Raw genomic sequence first — 24,736 nt, 5'->3', positions numbered from 1 at the left:
GATTTTTAGGTGGAATCAAGGCCACAAAGGATGGTCTAACATGAGAGATCATACAGGGGAAAAATCTTTTGACCTTTCGGGGTAGTTTGAAGTGCTTTTATGTTTGTTTATTTTGGTGAGGAACTTATTTTTTTAATCTCCACTAGGCAATAAAGTAGGATGCACTGAGTGGTTGCCATATTGGAGAATTCAAGGTCCTCTACTAAACACATGAGAGATACAGACTTCACTATAACTTGCTTAATTATGAACTGATTTTCATTAAATTCTGTTATAAACCTGACAAACTGACGTGTTGGAATAAAAGCAAGAAATTTCTGTATATATTATATTATAGCCACCTGGTTACTTGTAATGTTCTAAATCAGAGTTTTTCAAAGTGGGAGGTGGACCTTCTCAGGTTGGTTGAAGAGATAGTTTGGTATTGGGGAATGTTACTGTTATTCCCACTTTCCTAGAGTCAGAAACTAATAAATGCCTCTGTGCTGTTTGAAGTTATGTGTAACACCTATCTTTCTCTCAGTTGTTGAGTGTCTATGAGATCAAATAACATAATCATGACTCCAGTCACAGGCTTTGCAAAAATAACAAAATATTCTAAATAAATAACAACAAACTGAGAAGCCTGGACTTACTGACCCTTGACTCATTTACTGTTTTATTAAGTTTATACAGTTTGGTGAACACAGCACCGTTACACTATTCTATGCATCTTAAATAAAACTGAGACTACGTTATACTAACTTTATTAAAAAACACTGCATACATCTAAATAAGAAAACTCACACTAAACTACAAAAAACTTTGTTCAAACTTTGGAAATCCGTGCTGGTATTGGTATGGTACTGCATCTGGCAGTTGTGGTGGCATTGCTATAGATGCTTCATCATCTGTTGCCTGGCAGAGATCTACACTCTATTGAGTGCACTCTACTAGTTTTAATTGGATTATTTTGCTTGTAGACAAAATCCTCCCTGTTGTGCCTTACTGCATTAAAGTAATCAGTCGGCATTAGTAAAAATCTTTTTTTCTTTCTTCTTCTTAAGGTTTCTTATACAAAAAATACAAAACATATAAAAGTCTCAGTAACTAAAAAATATTAGTTGTTATTAATTATTAAGTGTTATTAAATGTATATTATAAATTTACACTTTGTTTATCTCAATTAGAAGATCAAAGGTTCTATATGTTTATGGTGAATAAATAATTATGCTCTCATGTGATGGCACTATAATTGTAGTGATGCTCTTCACTGAGGGACAGATAACTGGATGCAGTTGAGAGTGAAGGCCAAAAATAACTGGTTTCCATGGTGACCTCAAATCATATTGTAAATACTATAGTTTGATCTTGAGTAGATGTGAGTACTCAAGAGACAAAAAGAGATGCATGGATTTTTTTTCTAAAAATATTTTTCAACACTGTTAGATTCCACTCGGAACATTTGAGAGGAACCAGATCTTTTGTCTAGTGTTGCGATGAGATTTAAATCTGGTTCTCTGCAGTGAAGATTATTTTTGAAAACACATCTCATGAGGATTGTTTATCTCTTGTATGTCCTCCTACAATACACAGAGTTGGCAAGAAAATGAGACCTGATACAATCGGTTGTTGCCATCGGCAAAATAGGGGCCGTCAAAGAGAATGGTAAAGGGAAAAATAAGAGATCAGTGAAAACATATTTGTTGCTATGGTAATTAGTGGTGCTGTGTGATTAGAGCAACATAATTACGTTGCATAATCATGTTTACAGTCAGAATTAGTTGTTTGTTTAAAATAAGTTTTGCCGGCAGGATTTTATTTGTAATCTGCATAATTTATCTTCCAAACTTATGCTGTAGATGTTGAGCAATGCAGGAATATTGCTTCCAGAATGAATTGAGTCCTGTCAGTGGATGAGGACAGAAATCAATTTGATTCATGCTGCCAGAGCTGCCCATCACTTATACAAAATGGACAAATTAACTGTTTCATTACTGAATGCACAGCACTATGGCCAGACCAGCACTGGATTTTTGGGACATATGCTGATATTAGAGAGTAAAAAAAAAACTATAGACTAATATACTTTACACAGAATATACAATGTATACATAAACACACATTTTTTGCAGTGATTCTTTGAAAGTGGTTATCAACCACTCCATTACAAAATATGTAATGGAGGATACTGGATATTTTACAATTTAACAATTAAGTTTATTGTTCAAAATGTCATCATGTCACTAAAAGAGTAAACGTTCACTGGTATTTTTTAATAATTATGAATAATTACAACTATTGTGATTCAATATTATGATTTATTGTGTTTTTTTTTCTTCTTTTTTTAACACTAGGCCAAGTGAAAAAGTTGAATCATACACTTCTAGAGACTGTATATCATGAGTCATAGCACAGCACACATCACGTCAGTAAGTCTATTGTTTTATTTCAGGAACATCATTGCTACACTGCATATAAAAGTAGTTAAATGAATGCCTGAGTTTTAGTTTTGACCCTTTGAGGTTGCTGTAGCTGGTCTGTGTGGAGTTTTAGAGAGCATAGGAAATGTACCTGAAACTATGAGGACACATCCTTTTATGTTAAGTATGTTTAGTAAATTGGATCGATTTATTAAGATAATATTACAGCAAATGTGATGCTAATTTTTCCATTAGCATGTTAATGGGAATTCCCATTAAGTGTTAAGCTACTTTACTAAGTGTTAGTCACTCATATGTGTACAAAAAATTGATTTGGTAATCCAAAAATTGAATCATTAAAAAAAGAATCATGATACTTAAAAGAATTTATTTTTTTCTCACACCCCTAATACCTATAAACGAAAAAATCTGAGCTAGAGCAAAATATCTGGCTGTTTTCAACCTGAATGATCAAAAAATGATCAAATCTACATAAAATGCTGCCTATAAAGCTGACAAATTATGTTGTGTTAAAACAAACTTTTCATATCCGTGCACATTGGACAGCGTATATGCCAATAATGATATACACCAATATAGCTGTGATGAGCCAATATTGGTTGGGCTCTGTGCAGCACAACTCTCATCCACTGTAATTCAGAACAGCAGCAGAGTGCACACAGTCGATAGCCCTTATAGAGTGTGGCTGTATCGTTTACACAACCTTGATGTGGTGATAAAATGTAGGTTGATTTTTGAGAGTTTGACTTGTAGCAGCTGACAAAGTGAAACATCTCTTCCTAAGTTTCATAGTGCACATAATAGAAAAAGCATCCCAACTTGACTCCTCCATTACTTCCTTCTCTGCCTCCCTCCCCTCTGTCTCTGTCCCTCTCATTGCCCTTGTCATCCAACAAGGAGACTCTGACAATAAGGGCCTGTGTCCTTGGACATGGAGCAAAGCTCTACTATTGACTGGCATGATGAGCTGCTCTTTCCTTGTTCCTTCCCCACAATCCCTGTAATCCCTCTGTCTTAGCTGCCAACACGACACACACATCAGGACCACAGGGGCATTACTGTCGCCACTTATTATATCAGTGCACATAGAGGGCCATGCCTTCACTTGCTAACACACACACATATGCATACATAAAGGGGGGAACACCACAGCTGAGCAGAAGCGTGAAGAATGCCCGTGGACTCCTGCATGGGCTCATATGCATGTATACACATACAGTGTGACCTCTCGCACACATACACTAACACCTATGATGGGTCCTGTCAAGGGCTGCGCCACAGGCCTGGGATGAGAGAACATTTTGTTGTCTCCAAAGGTCACACAGTTGCATCTTCCTTTCTGCTGGCGCAAGAACAAACTGACACATTTGTAAAGGCTGAATCCGTACTGTTGATTATCTCTCTTTCTCTGACTCCTTCCTGACATTTCAACCGGTCACGAAGGAGGATGAGGATGATATCTCTTTCTCCTTCCTCTGAGACTGACAATACGGGGGAGCCATTGCACGAGAAAAGTGTCACAGCAGTGTGCCTACAGAAATATACTGCACTCCTGGAAATAAAGGTGCCAACTAGAACCATAAAGGGTTCTTCGGATTATTCCCATAGGAGAACCATGTTTTGTTTTTGTTTTTTATAAATGATCCACTCTACATAAAAGGGTTATATGTAGAACCATTTCTGAAAGGTTTCCCACAAAACTCCCTATGAGAGGTTCTACAGAGAACATTTCTATGATGTAATGACACAGCCCTCTTTTGGTTCTGTAAAGAACTTTCTACCTTCTGTGCACTAATAAGAAACCCCCCAAACAAATATACTAAGAAAGCTTTTAAAATCTAAAGGTATTATTTAGAACCCACCCAGGGGGTTCTACCAAGAACTCTTTAATATCTCAAAGGTGTTTATATTCCAATAGTTTATGTGGAACCCAGCCAGGGAGTTCTACCTAGAACCCTATAGATTTCTTGTATTTTATGTAGGACCCACCCAGGGTTTTTTTTTTTTTTTTTTACCAAGAACACTTGTATATTTTAAAGGTTTTATCTGGAACACACTCAGTGGGTTCTTCTGAGAACCCGTTATTTTGTGGTACAAAGAACCCTTGATGAACCCTCCAAAAAATCCTTGAAGAACTCTTCCTATCAAAAAGTTTTTTTGGGGAGAAAAGGTTAATGGAACCTTTAGTCTTACAAAGAACCTTTGATGAACTTCAAAAAAAAAAAGGAGGAACCTTTTTGGAACCCTTATGTGTAAGAGTGTATTGTAGTACATATGTGTGATGATAATCTAGCTTTTTTTCATGTATGTACAAAGTGGCACATTGATGTATTATTGACAAGGAATCAGCTCTGTTCGTTATTGAAAATATGTAAAGCAGTGCAGAAGCCTTACAGACAAATGTGCTTGTATTAAAAAGCCCATACACCAGGCATGATGTATTGTTTATTCCAGCAGCTTATCTCTAACTATCAAACCCCTCTCTGAATAAGAATTTGCTGATGGCATGCTGCTGCTTCTGAACACTATGCAGTAGTGAAGACACTAAAAGAGTAGTGGTGGCAGGAGCCAGATTCTGATTTTATCTGTGTGTATGTCTGTGTGTGTGTGTGTGTGTGCGTGTGTGTGTGTGTGTGTGTGTGTGTGTGCGCGTGTGTGCGTGCCTCATCAGGAAGCAGTGAAGGAGAACCACAAGAAGAGGGAGATGGAGGAGAAGATCAAGAGAGCCAAGCTGGCGAAGGAGAAAGCAGAGCGCGAGAAGCAGGAGCGCCAGCAGAAGAAGAAGCAGCTGATTGACATGAACAAAGGTATGCCACTTCTCCCCGCGCCACCACAGAGACAGAGACGGGGAGGCAGGTGGGGAGTTAGGAGGAGGAGGAGGAGGAGGAGGAGGAGGAGGAGAACAGAAGGGTGGAAAGGGGGTTTCATGGAATTGTGCTTCACACAGATTTGAACTCTGAAGGAAGAGGATAATGTGTAGGAGTCTTATACTTACTCCCATAGCCGATGCTCTGCTACCAAACAACAGACAGATTATGCTACTTTTAGCTTTTTTTTACTGTGATACACTTTGCTCACATAGACAGAAACATCTTCTTCTGTGGTAACAGGCACATATATTTATAAACATTTAGCACATATGAAGTAATGTTATAATTCTGTAGTGGAACCAGTATTGACCACTAATCAGTATACCCTTGAAATGTAGTGACAAATGAACACTAAAACATTGTTTGAGCTTTAAAGGGATAGTTCAGATTATTTCATGTAGGGTCATATGAGGTACTTATTGATAGTCAGTGTATTATCTATGGTAGATGTTGGTTGGCACGTCGACAGTTTAGAGAAGCAGAGAGGAGCACCAGCATGGAAGCTAAGCAGTGAACTAATGAAAGGTATTTTAGCCACTTAAAAGGTCCACTGAAATAAAAACTCAGTATTACTTTAGGTGTACTTTATATTTAGAATATTTTTTACTGTCAGACAGCCTTATACCACTTTATATAAGTCAAATATTGCTTTGACTAAACCAACCAAACTCCATAAGCAAAATTAGTAATTTTTTTCTAGGCTACCAGTGCTTCTATTTGTTAATTGTGTTCTTGTGTGACGTCTGTCTTTTAAATGGATAGCTCTGATTCACCAAAGTCACACAATAACACAAACAAACTAACAGATCAAGGCAACACTAGACCTGCAACTCCCATGTTCTGTGAGGTAAAATGACTATTTTCGCCTGTGGAGTGGTTGGTTTGGAGAGCCAATATTTGGCTTGTATAACACTGATTTCCCATCAGAATCAGGCTACCCAATGTCAAAGTAAGGCAATAAAAATATTCTAAATATAGCATACACTTAAAGCTACTACAAGGAACTTTATTATTAAATAACATAAATAAGTCTCATCTTGTTTTTAACTGGCAAACGTACAACCCACTTTAACTTTGCCTGTGAAAATGTAAACACAAGCTTGTTTCATCTGATTTAACACAGAATCCATCTCAGTGTCAGACATTTAGAATAAGGATAAATGAATATCCAGTCCTTTCACTGATGGTCTTGTTTTCTTTTGTAGCTCATATCAGTACATCAGTATTAAATCTCATTATTAAACTGAGATTGTTTTATAAGCAGTTAAAAAGTCCTTGTAGTAGCTTTAAGCTGATGTTGATTCTTTTGTCAACTTTTTTTTTAAGTGACTCTTGTTGTTGCTAGCCCGCCCACAGCAGCTGTTTGCTTAGCTTCCATGCTGGTGCCCCTCTCTGCTTCTCCTAGCTGGGCTGTGCCGATCTACAGTAGTTACTAATAATAAATAATCCAAACTATCCCGTTAATAGAACTAGCAAAATAGTCTGCGTTCAGTAGAAAGCTGAGGTCAACTTGTAACAGCGTCTGAAAGTTGCTCTGAAGCAGTTCTGTTCCAACATGATCCTGCTGTTGTTATTCGTTTATCACTCATGGTCATGTGAAAGCAATATGACAGAAAATATTCCTCCAGTCTGAGGCTGTTTGCGGGCAGCGTGCTATATTTATTGTTGTGAATCACTGGAATCTCTCTATTCTCCTGCAGCAATGCCAGTAAACCATGTATTGATTAGTGTAAGTTGCAGTTGTTCAGACATGAAAAATTAGAGCGACAGAGCTGGATGCCTGTGTCTAGTTATGCCAATGACATTGTGAAGGAATTTCAAGCCTGAAGGGGCTTTGCAAGCAGTCAGTGTGGTCTTTTGTCCATTTTTTTGACAAACAGACTGGGATTTCCACAATTCACCAGCTTCTAAATGTCAGCGCCAGCCAAGGACCTCTCTGTAGCTCAGCCACATTGGGAAATGTGACAAGACAGTCTTCAGTATGCCACAAACTCTCCAAGATAATTGATGCATGCTACATTTTTTCCCCCCTCTCCTTTTTTTTTTTCCCTGAGCAGTGACCTCTTTGAAAGCTTCACTTTTAATAATCCAACATGGCTGAGCTGAAGGAGGCTGTCTACCCCTCTCTCTCATTCTGGCTAACCAGATGGAGAAGGGTAGAGAAGTAGGTATGATATTAAATATTTCTGCCAGAGCAGATTTTGATCTCGGTTTCTGAATGCCATAATATGACTTGCATGAATAAAACATGAGGATGACATGGGCAACATTGCCTGCAGCCTTGGAGATAGTGGGGATTGTCCTCCACACCAACACCTAGCTCGTTGGACTGTCGCGATCACAATGACCTTGGCAGTTATGAAATACACACTCTTAAATATAAACCCAGGCTGCTTTTTCTCCTGTCAAGGTTCCTACCTGCATTGACTACATATTTTCATTAAACCTTGAATAGTTCCTTTTTGTGTACTAACTTTTCTCTGTGTGAAATGTAATCAGAGAAAGGACAATCATGCAGAATGCGAGCACTTTAAATGGATCCTGTGAATGGAAATGAATTTGAGCCAGAAGCAGGTTGGAGGTTACAGCAGCTTGGTGTTCCGCCCTTGTGTTCGCTCTCTCTCTCAGTTTCTCTTTAAGCTGTTTGCTTGGAACGCACATAGCAGGATATTCAGTGTTTTCTTGTTGCACATCTTTCTTTTCTCTGCCTCCACTCTCCTCCAGTTGACAGCCTTGGCTTGAGAGTCTTGGCTCTTCTCTCCCATTCTGTTCTAAAATTCTATGTGTGCTTCAGATATTTTGAGGAGTTAGTTATTTGAGGAGACTTTTCGCATCAATATTTCATGCCGAGTATCAGCCGTGTTTTCTGTGAAGGTTGATGAAAATAAGGCAGTGTGCTGCACAAAGAGACGTTTTTAATTCCTCGTACTATTTATTAATCATGTCCACAGTCATGTAGCATTTTAAAGGTTAGAGGCTAATTGAAACATTGCAATAGAACTCCAGTTTAATATACCTGTTCTTGTCTCTATTATTTTAATCATAATCATGGATGGAGGGATGGAAAGATGATTGATAGATAGATAGATATAGATGAGTGTATTTATGTACATAGTCTACATTCTCTATATTATATCCTGCATAATAAATATAGGCCAATATATCAATATCAGATTTTTTATAGTCCCTAAAATAGGTCTCAACAATCCATAGATTTGTCAGGCCTAAATAGATAGATGGATAGATGTCGATTTCATCATAGTTATACTCGTCTATATCAGCGTTGGTTGATAGGTGTCCCTATGAAAAGAACAGAATACAAGTTGTTTCTATTTGTCGGCTTTATAGGCAGCATATTTGTGTTTATTTTTATATATAGGTATTTATAATTATTAAAAAATGTCAGAGAAACTTTCTGTGCCCTGATATAATTTTGGACAATAAAGTTTAATTGTTATTATTGTCAAACTGTAGAATATCCTGCAGACATTTAATTTCTTCAGAAGTGTTAACCACTTTTGAGGGATTATTGTAAAACTATATGTTCATATACATATTCTATATAGTCTGTTCTGTATAAGGTAAAGGGATTGTAGTAAAAAAAAAAAGTACAGTATATTCTATATTCTGTATAAAGAATACCAGCTGATATATTGATATTAGAAGTAGGTTTTAGTACTCCCTAGTATGAGTTGGAAAAATCAAGTATCAGTCAGACCTAGATAGATAGATAGATAGATAGATAGATAGATAGATAGATAGATAGATAGATAGATAGATAGATAGAGTTGTTGACCTAAATATATAACACATTTTTATGCTTACAAATCCATTAGCATGAACAGATGGCATAAACATATGGTTATTGTATTATGAGAATTATACAGGTCAATATTTTATCTGTTTTATGGATTTACTTATTTACTCATTTTATTGCTTTAAAGACTGTTTGATGGATCATACTATTGTGTTTAATGCAATTTTAAGATGCTATTTTGGAGAAGGGATAGATTTTATGTCATTCCACAAATTGCGACCTAATCCTCTCCGCTTGCAAATGATTAACAATGAAATGCATATTTAATGAGTGTTTAATTCATTTAGCTTTTGCCAGGATGGCACCAGGGTGAGTGGGTGGGGGGAGGGGAAACAGACAAATGCTTTTAGGAAACTGATTTTTTTTTTTTATCATTTTTTTTTGTCCCATATCCCAGTTGATAAAACTTGAGATTAGACCCTCTGCAAGTGCACTGACATGTACACTTCCTCAACAAGCGTGATTGATAGATGAGACAAGTGCAGAGCTAAACGTGTTTTCCTTGTGAAGTATTAGAAATCCTAATGTAGGAAATTGCTTATGAAATCATTACCCGGTCACCCCATTTGTTTTAATTTGCTCTAAGTGGATTTCCATATTCTCTTGAACTGACCAGATGTTCAACATTTACTAAATCGCTTTACTTCCCTGGAAATAACTGTTGAACACTGCAGAATAAACCCAAACTAATGCCTCTGTCTAAATCAGAATAAGATGGTTCATCACAGCGGGATATTTTTTATTGCCTCATATGAAACAATGTCACAAGCAGCATGCTGAGTGCGCCAAGAGCTGGAACATGGTAGAGCATCTGGACTTTGTTTCTCTAAGGCATCTGTGAAGAGTAGCAGGCCCCTCTGGCCGCCTGCTCGGCTGGCATCACCGGGGTCAGTGCCCCCGTCTGGGGCAAGTGTCTGCACCCACATGTCAACCACATACCCCAGTCAAATTCACTAAGCTTTGAACGGAGCCGGAAAGCGCACATGCCGCTTTGAGCACAATGCAGCTTGGCATGAGGCACACAGGAATAAACAAACAACAAGGAAAACGAAAAAAAAGTTATTTGAACATTTTATTTAGTCCAGGCGTCTCTCCCAGGTACCACAGAGAAATGGTGAAGAACTTTGTGTTTAACATGTTTCCCATCAACTTTTCTCAGACCTACTTTATACAGCGTGGTTTGTAGTGTGTGAATAGTTGTAGTAGCTTGTGTAACAGCCCCCTTCACCATATGAACCCCTGAAAAACATGTTTATTGCCAACCTGAGGAATATCAAGTTTAGAAGCATATTGGTTGTAGCCTGTGGGTTTTACAGCACATTTTATGGGTGTACCAACTGTCTGCCATCTTACTTGACTGCACACATTAAATGTAATCCAACTGGACTCGTTTATTATTAGATGAAAAAAAAATCTTAGCCAATCTTAGGTCTCAAAATAAAATTATTTGATTAGAAAACAAACTTTTTTTGTAAATTCAGTTATGAAAATTGTCCAAGAATGTATTATTAAAACCCTAAACACACACGCTGAGGCTCCACAGATGCTGTTTTTATGATTAGGTTTTACCTGCAAAGTGATCATTTTTTACTATATGAATTAGAGCCCACTCAGCCGCTTCAATTCATTCTCACAACAGCTTGCAGACACCAGCAGAATCCAGACCAGTACACGTGGTTACTCCATGGGAATATTATAGTAGAAAAATAGGTTTTGTCAACGTGTTTGTATTAATAAAACTATTGAACACACATTATTATCACCTTAAATGTAGTTATCTTTGTTCACTCAACAGCTGCAAGTTGCATCTACCTCATACTCACTGTTTAAAAATTACTGAGCCCATTAGTAGAAAAATAGGTCTTTGTTAAAAGGAAAAAGGGAGATCAATTAAATAAAATGTGCAATAATACAAAAATCTGCTTGCAGCATATGGTGTATTGTTCATTTTAAGTCCATGCTTACGTGATATTTCTATATCCACCTCAGTACGTTTTATATTGTGTCCTCCTTTTCTTTCCACATGTATTTTTTTTGTGCTGGTGAAAGTCGTCTAGGCATTTTTTCCCTTTCAGCAAGGCCTGCTAGAATGAGGTCTTCGTGTCTCTATGATTCTCTGCAGAGAGCAGTTGGCATGTTGACAATGATGGGCCTGCAGCTTCTATTTATGCATCCTCCTTGTCAACCTTTCACACTTTGAGGATGAACTAGTGTATGTTTACATAAATAAAAGTGGGCTCCTCTCAAAAAAAGCATTCAATTTGCTAAATACAAGCAAAAAGAAGTTTGTAGGTGTGTGTAGGTTTTGACTGCATTCAGATTTTTGGTACACAACCGCATTATCTATATGCCTTTTCCTCATTCTACAAACTATCAAATGTGGATTTAAGGTAATCCACATGGAAAATTGAGTACACATTTAAAAGGGGTAGTTCTGATTTATTTACACTCACTATTTATCAATAGTGAGTGTATTAGCTATGGTAGATGTCGCTTGCATGCCCCCAGTTAAAAAAAGCAGAAGACAGTATTGGCATGGATCAAGCAACATATACTGTTGTAGACGAAGTCAGCAGCAAAGGCTATTGTAGTGACTTAAATAAAGGTCCACCTACAAAATAAATATAAATTTGTGTGCGCTATATTTAGAATATTTTCTCCACTTTACTTTGCCATCAGACAGCCTTTTCCAATGGCAAATGGGCATTATAACAGCCAGAGTTGCATGTCTACCAGTTTGACTTCAGTGACTTCAGTGTTTTAAAAGGATAGTTTGGATTAGTCACACAATTATACGTACAAAATTATACATACAAATGAATACATTAAGGCAGCTGTAGATCAGCAACTCCTCCGCTCTGCAAGGTAAAATTACTGATTTCGCCTGTGGAAAGTATTTCATTTATATAACAGCAGTTTCCCATGAGAAAATGCTGTCTTACATTAAAGTTAAGGAGTGAAAACATTCTAAATATGGTGTGTACTTAAATGGACACATTACACTACACGACCTTCTCTTGCTGACTTCATCCACAGCTGGTCATTGCTTAGCTTCCATGCTGCTACTCCTCTCTGCTTCTCCAAAATGAGGACGTATACAACTCACAAGGCTTCAAATAATCTGAACTATCCACATACACTTAAATTAAGATTCAGCTTTTCTTTAAAAGTGATGGAGTTTATTAAAATCACTTATATTGATTATATAAAGCTAACATTTCCATTTAGTGTCTGTTTTCCTTATTTCTCTGTTTTCTATTTCCTGAAAGACAAAGTCGTGAAAGTATTTCTTTTGTTTACCAAAGCACATTTTCCAAATTCAGGTGTCTATTAGTGTGGCATGCTAAACTAAATTGACACATATATCTGTGCAGCTGGCTGACTGGTTGTGGCTGGCAGAGCCCTGTCAGGAATGACAGAGTCAGAGATGTGGATTGATGGCTTTGTGTGACACTGACAGCTGCCAGTAGGCCAGTGCATACCTGCGTCGCAGCCATGCCAGCTAGGTGATCATAGACAAGCGCTGACAGGCGGCGGCGGGGTGGACAGGTTAGCTTTCTAAGTTTGCATAGTGTCTCTGCAGCACAGCCGACATGGCAAACAATATTACCAGGGGAGATAGCTTGTAGAGACGTGAAGGTCAGAAACCTGAGTAGATAAAAGAAATGTTTCTGAGAGAGATTCTCACTATTCCTCAGCATGGCTTGGGAAATGAAGCCAGTATTAGGGAGCTATAGAATCTAACGGACAAGGACAGACCTTTCCAGAATGTAATGATGATATATGGCACAATGCTTCTGAATCTGCAGCCTGTTTATTCCCTCAAGTGTCATTTCTTTGTCATGCCACTGATGGCTGCCATGTCTGGTTATATATTTGTAGTTTCTGATGAGGTATAAAAATGAAGGATCTGTCATTACATCTGCATATGGATGTCACAGCAGCATGATGCCAAACTCCGAGCAAATTGCTTTTTTTTCTTCGTCCTTGCCTTTGAGCTGTGTCGATCCAGATTGCAGGAAGTGTGAGGCATGCTCTGAAACTCCTGAGTATGGATTGGTGAATTCCATCATTACCTTGAAAGACGGGAACAAGGGCACCAGGATTATCTGCTGTCATACACCCCATTCTAATAAATAACAGCATATTAGATTGTGCTATATCTTCCGTCGAAATCGGAATCTGCCTCAAGGCGATGATGGCACACAGAATATGGCTGACTGCATCTCAGCTAAGGCCTATAAGAGAAGGCGGCATGAATAGAAACCTGTAGAAAAGGGGAATTATTCATAAACAAATGACATGTGGGGATTAAACACATCTGATTGACTGCAAAATGACATTTTGTAAGTGGAGGTGATGTAACAAAATACTCCTCCAATCCTCACCCGAACAGATTATAACATTTCCAATGCATTTCCATAAATAAATGTCAGCAGGAAGAAAATGAGCCTGGCTTCATAGGAGGCCTCTTAATATTCTGTGATAAATACCATAGTTCATTAGCAATTAAAGGCAACACTGGGGAATAGTCTGTCCCACATTTTTGTCTGTCTGCCTTATGCATTAAATTGTCAAGCTGAATATGTATTGTTATTTCTTTATTTTGTGGCACCCTCTTTTGTATCAAGAGAAAGACAAAGAACGCTAATTAGATTGCACCTTAAAGCTTTTAATCACTTTTATCTTTTAACTTAATTTAGTTAAGGCCACAATCAAGGAAGTGAGACATGCATCAGATATCTCTGTCTTTCCTGTTTTCTCTCTCTTATTCCCACTGAGTCTGTCTCACACACACACACACACTCTCACACACACAATCACTCTACTCATCCCTCCATGTTCTTTTCTCTCTCCCATTGCTTTAGTAAATGTTCTTCTTCTCCTTGGTGAAATCAGCTCAGGCACAGTTGAATCTCATTAATTTGTGGGTGGTTCAAGTGTCTGATCATTTCCCCTCCCAGATCTGGACCTCACCAGTCACTTTACAGTCAATCAAACCTAATTACCCTCACTACAAAGACCATCAAATCCCATTGTCAAATCCATTTAGCTTCCCCAGACAGCGCCGCCTTTCACTGATGCAAACAGCCCATGTGTGGTTTGGTTCAGATGTTATCTTGATCTGGATTCCAAAACTCTGCGTCCGCTATCCAAATGTGCCACTCGTGTAAAATGGGTAATCTACACTGCCCTGGATGGATGAAACCCAACATGTTTATAGCATCTCAATGTTCTCCCATGTGCCAAAGCCTCCTTGACATCCTTTTCATTCTAATAACCTGATTCATTGAAGCAGCCCTGGTATGAACAGTCTTATATTTGTTGCATACAAAAGCAAGCGTGATCATAGGCTGTGATGTTGGCATGGCACTAATAGATCAGGGCTGTTTTGTCCGTACGCCAGAGCAGCACAGTAAAAGATGTTGTTAGCTTGTTAATGTGCTGGAGGTTTGAGGTTTACCCAAGCTGCAATAAAAATGGCTGCCGCCTGCACCTCTTCATCTAGCCAGCTCACTGTGACGGCGCCCTCTTTGAGAACGCCTCCCCTGTGATATTTAAAGCCAATCCAAGAAATTGTCCTTGAAGAAGACTGGTCACAAGCAGTCCATCACCATCTTCAAGGCTGCACCTCATGTTGCTTCTCCATAATAGAAGCCTTCCAGTGCTGAGCATGTAGAAATATTTTAATACGAATTAGCAGCAAAAAGTGTTGAGATTGCATTAAAGCACCTATGTAGGATTTGTACTTCTTTTTTACTTTAGCAACTCCTAGTGAAAGTATTAAAATGACACTGTGGTAGACAGTAGGCCTGGTTGATATACTGAACATATCCTATATAAATAAGTATGAATTACTGTGGGATTTAATAGAAGACCATGTTGTTGTGTTTGAGATTTCCAGTTTTTCACTCGGTTGAGGGAGGAGTACTTAATATTATGTTTGTCATAAAGTGTGGATATAAGCTCAGGTGGCAGTAATAGTTGCCGCCAATAGGTGTTGGCTGCAACACCAAAGGAATAAAAAGTCACTGTTTATGTAACATTACAATGGCGTCTTCTTGTATACTTCGCAGCAGAGTTGGTCCATGAAATGCGAACTCAGCTAAAGAGCAGTCACAGTTTGTTACTCTAGAACAGCTTCCAGCTCTGAAACGTACATGGAAGACCTCTCATTTTTGGCGGCTCTAATTGTCTTTATCCTGACTCGTAGCTGCTGAGCATTTTTTGTTTTCTATTATTTCGACATGCACTTTGCACCCAGAATAGGAAGTTTATATTGACTTCCGTATTCATTTGAACTTAGTTTGGCTTACGACTGAATAGTGTACCTATGCGCACACACACACACACACACAAAAGTACAATTTTACTACAAACTCTTCGTTAAAGGGGAAGGTTCTCAGTATTAGGTATTCAAGTCCAGTACTTTCACAGCAGGGCCTAATACTAATGCCATATGATTTTCTAATATTTTTGGATTAATATTACCAGCTGCATTAGTTTGTATGTAGTATTTTACAGCTGTATGTGTTTAAGGGTCTAATTTTAACTACTTTATATACTATTCGGTAGTTTAACATCCAGCAATGCTTCATATTTTTTTAAGACCATCATATGTTTGAGCTATTTGGGAATCGATGGTATGTTATTGTAGAGAAAATATGTGTATCATATATTGCAAAATAGCAGAAAGGCAGCAATGCACAGTGAAGCACCACTTCTTTCTAAGGATCCAACCTGAAAAAACTAGAATGAAAGTAAAATCATCAACAAAGACTACACCAATTTTCTCTGGGATTATTTTTCTGTTCTTATTTTTTCTACAAACACAAACATATTGTATGCCAACACAGGTGTTTGAAAGATGGTATAAAAGCTACAAGAATTGCACATTGGGGCTTTTTACAGTAGCAGATCTCTGAATCACTGCTCTGATATCATGGCAAAGTGCAGATCAGAAAACACTGACTGTGGAATTTATTAGATCAGAGAAAAAAAGAGAAATGTATGACTGAAACTCCAAACCAGAGCAACTCGTACATTACACAGGTGATACAACACTATATAAAGATGAGCGTAGTGAGCCTTTTAAAAGCCGCTGCAAGACCACACATTTGATCTGTTTACAGTGACAGCTCCATCAAGAGCAGACACCATCATCTGCTGAGGTCACAGTGAAAATGCACATGGTTCAGCATCTGCCATATTGCAGCTAAATTTAACCATACCTAGTCTATGGAAAAGCAGCAGTCGCGGTCTCTACTGCTTTGCTGCGAGGACAGGCTCATGTGGCCCTGCTGGCACCCTGACATGTTGACCCCATGTGGCTCAGAGAAAGTGTGTCAACTTAACATCTGTCAGTGCCGGGTTTGAGCCCTCCCTTGTGTGCTGGTGGTGTTACTGGGCAAACTAGCCAAGAGCAGTGGATAGATGGTGATAGCAATATGGTAACCGGGGGGGCCCGCAGGCAGTAAAAGTAAATTATAGCAGAGGAAGCAGAGTGTGGTGACTGCTACGTTACAAGCATCTCTCTTTCCACCCCTTCCCATCTCCCAACCTCCCCTCCCTACTGTTTCTCACTTGGGGCCTGGCAGCATCCATCCAGATGGAGGGTTTATTTTTGTTTTTGTTTGTTTACTTATTCATGCATCCAGCTATTCGGGGCATCGCAGGGGCTTTCGTTCCACCACAGAATGCAAATCGCCACGGCGGCTAATCCACTTTCATCTCTCCCTTGTCGACATCCAACTTCTCTCCACGCCTCCCTCCCCCGCCCCGGTCTCTCGTAGTCAGGACATCTCGCCTTCTTTCAGGGTATGGGATCCGTCCTGCAGTGACCAGGCCAGCCGTGTTCCAACACTTGTCTCTACACTCAGAGAGATAGATAGGGATCGTAGGAGAACCATTTTTGGTTCCTGGTACGAACTTTTATCAAGGTTCAACTTGGAACCCTTTCAATAAGTCATGCCTAGAATCTAGGATTATACCTAGAATCATCTGTAACAGGCTCACCCAGAACTCCCTATGAGAGGTTGTTATATATACCAAAAGGTTTTATCTAGAACCCACTCAGGGGGTTCTGCTGAGAACCGTTTTATATTCCAACCGTTTTATCTAGAACCCACCCAGGGGGTTCTGCTTAGAGCCTTTTATATTGCAAAGGTTTTATCTGGAACATACTTCTGCTGGAAACCCTTTTATATCCCCTTTTCTAGAACCCACCCAGGGGGGTTCTACTTAGAAGCTTTTTATATTCCAAGGGTTTTATCTATTACCCAGCCAAGAGGTTATAGCCAGAGCCTTTTTATGGTACAGAGAACCCTTGATAAAAGAGTTCTTCAGATATTTCCAAAAAGGTATTGGGGGATGAAAATGGTTCTTAATCCACCTTTTTTCATACAAAGAACCCTTGACAAACCCTTTCTTCAAAAAATGTTTCTTCAGAAGTAAATGGTTCTGGCTAGAACCTCAACCCTTCAGGAACAACCCTTTTGGAACCCTGATTTCTGAGAATGTACTTCATGCATATCAAATACCCCTTTTAACTCCCCACCTGCCTTTCCGATCTCCGAGACATCCTGCCCTCTCTCCTCATTTTCCCTTCCTGACCCTGGCGCCACACTGGGGCTCACAGCAAGAGGAAAGTAGTAGCTGTGCTGCCATTCCTGCTGGAATGGAGGGTTGTGGGTGCATTCCTAATTGAGTTACGGAGGACATGAGTGGGTTTGCTCATCAAGTTGTTACAGTAAAACAATCCAGATTAATCAGCAGGCAAATCTGTCTTTTTTATTAGCCATCTTACCCTTACACTCCCCTTTTTCCTTCTCTCTTTTTCCACTGAAGCAGACTAGTAAACACACACACACACACCTACAAATTAAAGAGCGGAGCCTGTCTGAAAAGTTTCTTGGGTCATTGTGTCAAAGCTTTTGTCAGGGTTGGGTGGTTGGACTGCAGGGAAACGCAGAAAGAGTGGAGAGAGCGAAAAACAAAGGAAAGACATCTAACAGGTGCATGACTGCTGTCCTTCGGGCACTTGTGTTCTCTGTGCTCTCCATGGCAGTAATGGTCTCTGTCTGACCGGGTCTTAGGAGCTGCTGGGACTGCAAAGGAAGGTGGTGTAGGGGCGGGGGAGTGGGGGTGGGGGAGACTCCACTCAAAGCCAGACAGTAAGAGAGTCAACAGCAGAGTGGTAAGAGGAAGGGGGGTGTTGAGTAATGCAGGTGGTTGTGTATGTCTAGGTGGCTGCGCCTGAATTCAGATGCGAAAGTAACACAAAACCAGGTGCATGCAAGGGAGAGTGGAGAGGAGACGAGATTAAAAGAACGTGTGGTTGTTGCCCCTCCACCTGGCCATAAAGCAGCACCCCCCCTCCTTCCACCGAGGCCTTTGTTTCACGGCTAATGGTCCAGGTTAATTGCACAGGTGACTCTCTGTGGGGGAACAGATGGGCTCAAATGTGTTCAAAAACAATCCACAGCAAGCAAAAAAAAAACAGGAACGACTTGTTCCTCTCCTTTTCATTCTTCATGTTCTTTCTCATCTTCCCTCCTGGAGTCAGGGAGGGTTACTCGGGTGAGGTTAAACTCGCTCTGTGTTCCTCTCTCACAGTGATTTCAATTCATCAAGCACAAGGCCTGTAAGCTCTCATTAGATCTCATTACGGTGCAAATTAGGCTCAGGGATTGGCTACTGGAAGGATAGTGGATACTAGTGGGTAATAGACATCTCTCTATGCCTGATGTTCCTCATGTCGAACACTTTAATTTGGTTAGGGAGGAGAGCACTATGCTTATATAAATTCAGAGGATACGTAGCTGTGATTTATTAAATATATGACTATGATAAATGTCATTACTTTGTATGCTTACACTGTTATTTATCTTTTCAATTAACATGCCACTGTTGCCAGCAGTTTCACTCGTGGCATATAGGATGTCATAATTTGTCGTTATTTTAGAAACCCGCACGTAGCAGACAGAGGCTTTTTTCAAATTCTTCAAATTATTTGTCTCTCTTTTCCCCCATGAATCATGAAGGCTGCATGTGAGCCATCAGAAATTGAGTTCTCAATCGATCTGCTGTGTTTTTTCTCCCCAGCACAACATGCAGGAGATGACAGATAGCAAATTGAATTTATGAACAGGCTTTGTTGGAACTGCCGCATAATTATAGGAATGCCATGCCTTTGGTGTTTAAAAAAAGAGAGGCAGGCATTTCATTCAAACACATATAAGGTTTTCTGCTTGGATGATTGAGTCAAAAGCTTTGTCATGCTTTGGAGGCAACAGCTGCGCTTTTACTTTGCAGTTCTGTACATATTTTGAATGTTGTAGGTGACTGATTTTAATTGGCAAAAATAACAAATGAGATGCCATATTTTATCTTGTGTACAGGGTCACCAACAAAATGCATTTAACCATTAAAAGAGGTCCACCTGAAACAAATCAAGTGCAGACTTTATTTCATTTCATCACAAACCTTATCTGAAAGGAAGCCAGTGTTATGTAAGCCAAATATCACTTTCTCTGAACCAGCCAAACTGCATAAGTGAAATCAGTAATTTTACCTCACAAAACACAGGAGATGCTGCCTCCATCTGTGATTTCATTTAGACTTGGACTAACCCTTTAAAACACCAAGGTCACAAAGTAAAACAAACATGATTGAGGCAGTGATAGACCAGCAACTCCTGTCTTCTGCAAGGTAAAATTACCGATTTCACCCATGGGAATTTTGTTAAGTTTGGAGAGAGCGATGTTTGATTTATATCACAGTGGTTTCCCATCCAAACAGGCTGTCTTAGCGGCAAGGTAAAGTGGTAAAAATATTCTAATTATAGTGTACACACACAGATTTAGATATTTTAGGTGGACCTTTTTCAAGTGGCTGAAATACGTTTTGTCGCTGACCCTGTCCACAGTGAAACATTGCGCAACTTCTGTGCTGTTGCCGCGCTCTGCTTCTCTGAACTGGGGGCATGCCAACAACCATCTGCTGTAGGTAATACACTGACTATCAATAAGTACCTCATCAAAATTATCTGAACTACCCCATTAAGAGTTTGTATGGATGCTTCAATGATGCATTGGTTTTTTAAAACACTTGGCTGGATTCCTGTATTCCTCTAACTGATGTAGCCATGAGCAGCCATGAGTACAGGTCATCCCGCTGACATTAGTTGGAGTACGCTCTCTATCTGCCTCCTCGCTGTCTTAGTCTGTCAAACACTCACTTGTCAGCTGAGAAATCTTCCCCGTAAATTTGGATTAGTTAAGTGGAGCCGATGCTCTTGCAACATACAATATGCATTTATATCACTAAAACTGTGTAGGCAGGTTTTTCGGTGTATGACAGGGTCTGCGAGCCTGTGCTTGCATACTGCAGTGTATGTTTTAGAAATAATTAAATGTCACAGGGCTCAGGCCGTCAAGTAGCCAGGAAGGTGTTTTACGACCTTGTGTCTTGCCTCGCTCCACTGGTCCCTCTCAATAACCCACTCCACCACACAAACCCTCTTCACTTTTCTCCTCAGCTGCCTTCTGTGCTCTGCCTTTTCCTCTCTTTCTCCCTGTGTTCTGCCTCTTCCCTTTTTTTTCCTTTATGTCTTCCTCCCCTACTAGCAGTGGTGGAATATAACTAAAGTACTGTACAAATTTACAAGTACAAATTTGAGGTACTTGTGCTTTACTTGAGTATTTCCATTTTATGTAAGTTTACGCTTTTACTTGCAAACTTTTACTAAAGTAAGGTTTAGAATGCACGACTGTTCCTAAGGGCATTTTCACAGTGTGGTATCAGCACTTATAGTTAAAGGATTTGAGTACTTCTTCCATCACTGGCCAACAGTGATACTTACAGTGTCTGTGCATATTCTCTTCCTATCCCTTCCTTTCCTCCACTGCAACAGCTGACACTCAAGTGTGTGTATTCTGCTCCTTGTACTGGTGAATGGTACTCTACAGCCACGGTCTCCCACTCTTACTGTAGTTTTTTTTTCTTATTTTACATTTCTTAGAGGAAAAAAAACTAATCTGGTGTGTGAAGTCTTTTATGCATGTCCTGCTGAGAGCACATTATTCTTGTTATCCCTCCTAATTAGAAAATGTGATAGTGCTGCTTGTAAATATATTGCAGACTGAGCCAATCCCCAGGGCTCACTGTTACATTTGGCACAGCCTCTGGCTCCGGTTACCACCTGATATTCAGGTAAAGGAGGGGGGAGAGGTAGGTAGGGATCAAAGGGAAAGATATGGAACAAGTACACCATCTCTCTCTGGGAGGTAGAGTTTTATTTCTGCTCTTAAAGGTTTAACTGTTTAAGAAAGTACCGAAAAGTGCAAAAGCCACAACCATGTTCCACACTTCCACAAGCTTTAATAAGATCATTAAAGGACCCCGGGGCTGTCTGTTGAGGTGCCCACCAAGGTGTTTCATCACTGGAAGGGTTTGTCAATGTCTTGGGTCTTAGCCCATCTTAACCCATTTAGAAAGCAATTTCCTGTGAGCAGAGGGGATCTTTCCTCTTGAGAAAGATCTTTGGGCATAAAAGGTTAGCTTTTCTGTAATTCCCCAGCATGCAATCTACCACTGCTGCTAATGAGAAGCGGATGAATATTTGCCCTAGGTTTAACAGCTCAAAATAAGACAAGAGTGAATTGCAGGAATGAGGCAGAAATGTCTGCTAAAGTGGGCAATGTTATAATAAGTAATGAAGAAAGTTTGCTCTGAGGATTACTGCAAGTGTAGTCAAATAATATCCTTTTTTCTGTTAAAAGCTTACCTTGTCTTTGCAGTTTTGTTGGATATATACACATAAATACATATATATGTTAATAAATTCAGAGTCTGAAGGCTCATTTGTGATAATTCCTTGCAGAGAGTAAGGCCTGCTCAAGTTTAAGCCGTGGCCCAATAGGACATAGTTAATTGAGCACTGTGGGGTGACTGGGGATTGTGTTTCCCATTTTAGTCATTTTGGTTCTTTGTGTCTGCAGTCCTCCCCCTGAACCCCAGTCTACTACGGCTCCCAAGTCCTGGCCATTACAAATGATGAATTGTGCTACAGTTAAGCTAGAAGTAGGACAAATTGATCAAAGTGTCAGGTGCCCCCTGTGATGTCTAGGTCTCCATGAAGAAGGCAGTGAAGAAGGAGCTGTCAAAAAGTTTCTTGTGCCAAGGTGGTTGTAGATAAATGTTTACCTGCCACTTAACACTTTCTACCTTCTGTCAGACTCACAATGTGTCCTTGCTAGCCTACATACGAAGAAGGAGTAGCTAAAGATCTTGGGAGTTGATACAGTTGCAGCAGCTGCAAGTTGTTCGCCATATTGTTCTTGAGGTCCACGGCACACAAAACCCTATGCTCCCCCCTTTTAAACCAATGAGCTCGCTATCTGAGGTGTAGTGCTGCAATTTGAGATAAGCACTACTTGGCTCGGCTTTGGTTTTGTTCTGATAAAGCTGGTCTAATTAAGCTTGATTTAATCGGGATTGCTTTTAAGCACAGCACACAGCCAGAACAGATACTTTGATTTCAAAGTAGCCCTTGGGAAGGACTTGAGGAAGAAAGAGAAGGAATGAGATAGAGAGCGAAATTAGTGTGAGTACGAGTGAAGAGTTGCTTTTTTTAAAATTTGCATAAGACATGTTTCTATTCTTGGTTGTACTGTCTTCTTTTACTTGCATGAATGATTGCAGGTCGGGCAGTTTGTTGCAGGAGGAGAAGGGAAAAACATGTGCAGGCCTGACGTTCTCTGGTAATGGCAAAAGATGTGCCATTTCCTTAAATTAATCGTGTAGCATTCGGTGTCAACGTGTTTCGTTCATAAATTCAATTTGCCCGACTCGTCGTATCGTGTCTCTTTGAGCACGCGCAAGTAACAAAAGATTGATCACCCTGGTGTGTGGAAAAGTGCTGCGTGCTGAAAGTAGCAGTTGTCTCCACTTATTTCTGAATGTTTCCCTTCAGCTCAAGCTGTAAGCACAGTAGAAAAACAAGATGCCTGGACTCTGATGGTAAACACTGGGGAAAAGCTAGTTCACTCATGTACGCTAAAGAATTGATGGCCAAGTCTCCAGCTCTACAATAAGTCACCCTAATGATCCTAGTTTAAAATAATGTCTGTTCTGGACCAGAATGATAAAAAGGGTGCCCCTCTGACTCATTAGTATTGGGGCGTAAAGATAGATGACCCAGATATAGAACCTAAGCTTATTTTTGAACCCCCGCTTCCATTGAGCTGTACGTAGCATGTGCACAGTGTGGGCACAACTTGTCATGCTGTTGGCCTCATAGCACTTTAAGTGTCTCCTACCTGTCTCCTCAGCCATGCCGACTGCCTGCAGTTCTCTAGTTTCATGGATCCACGCGACAGCTGGAACGGTGGGCAGGGGGAATGTTTTTCGAAGGCCGGTCCCGGTGTCATTGACTGAACAATGATAGAGCGCCCGGGTATTGAGCGGCTCCACACTAAATCTTTGTAAAGAGCACTTAGCTCCCCTGCGTTAGCCACAGAAAGAATATCTGTCAATGACCATCAGTGGATGCTTTCATCCTGAGGCTCCTCTGCCTGTATTAGTTTCTAAGCTCTAAGTGTATTTTTCCTCCTCCCCAGCTGTTTACTGAAAAAAAGGACAGGCATGAGTGACAGGCCTCTGTCTTAACGCACGTATAAAAGACTTGTTTATATCTCACTCAGAATCATGGCTCTCTCTTGCTGTGATGTAAGCTGATTTCATGCACCTGCATTGTTTCCATGGCAGATATCTAGACTTAGACCTTGAAGCATTATGTACAAGTATGTATATCTTTATGTCTACTTGTACATATTATACATGTGTGCATGTGTTTGTGTGTACTTCACGCTGTTGTGTTAATGCACATATTGTCCTGTAATCATCTTTGCATCTATTATCTGGTCTCTTACAGAGGGAGATGAAACTGGTGTAATGGATAGCCTAATGGAAGCTCTTCAGTCTGGAGCAGCCTTCAGAGATCGACGAAAACGGACACCGCGCAATGGTAACGTACCAAAACACACGGTCTTTATGTTCTAATTCATATTTTTTGTTATTTCTGTCAGTCTCACCTGTCCACAGAAAAAAAAATACTACAAGCCCTTTTTAGTTTAGGGCTGAGTTTAGTACAACTCAGATTCCAAAAAGGTTGGGACATTGTGTAAAATGTAAATAAAAACTGAATGCACTGATGTGTGACTTCTCTGGGGCTGGAGCTCATCTGAGACGGACTGATGCAAAATGGAAAAGGGTGTTGTGGTCTAAAGAGTCCACAGTGTGGACAACCGTGAGGCTTTGTAATAAAAAAGTTACTTTGCTACTAGGGTACTGGACAGGCCTGGTCAATGTGTGGTGCATTATGAAGCGCAAAATACAGCAATTTAAACTCTGGACTGTTGAGCACCTGAAGTCATGTATCAAGTAAGAATGGGAAAGAATGTCACTTCGTGTGTCGTGTTGTTAATAGAAAAAGTTATGTAACACAGTGGTAAACACGTTCTGTCACAACTTTTTCAGAAGATGTTGCAGTCATTAAATTCAGAATGAGCATATATTTACCAAAAAAAAAAAATCTGTTTGACTATTAAATATTTTGTATTCAA

General features: G+C 39.8%; 1 protein-coding gene across 1 annotated transcript in view; it reads left to right on the top strand.

Moving 5' to 3' along the window:
• diaph2 (diaphanous-related formin 2) overlaps positions 1 to 24,736 on the top strand; it is a 520,520-nt gene that overhangs the window by 441,178 nt on the left and 54,606 nt on the right. Inside the window, exons 28-29 of the mRNA XM_084719553.1 lie at positions 5,095 to 5,230; positions 24,046 to 24,138. Of these exons, the coding sequence (XP_084575679.1) occupies positions 5,095 to 5,230; positions 24,046 to 24,138 (229 nt within the window). The remainder of the gene's footprint in view (positions 1 to 5,094; positions 5,231 to 24,045; positions 24,139 to 24,736) is intronic.

This window comes from Lutjanus erythropterus, chromosome 5 (genome assembly GCF_056507025.1).
Source record: "Lutjanus erythropterus isolate fLutEry1 chromosome 5, fLutEry1.hap2, whole genome shotgun sequence".
In the NCBI taxonomy this organism is placed as follows: Eukaryota; Metazoa; Chordata; class Actinopteri; order Lutjaniformes; family Lutjanidae; genus Lutjanus; species Lutjanus erythropterus.
The sequence above is the reverse complement of the archived record's forward strand: the minus strand, read 5'-3'. Positions and strand labels throughout refer to the sequence as shown.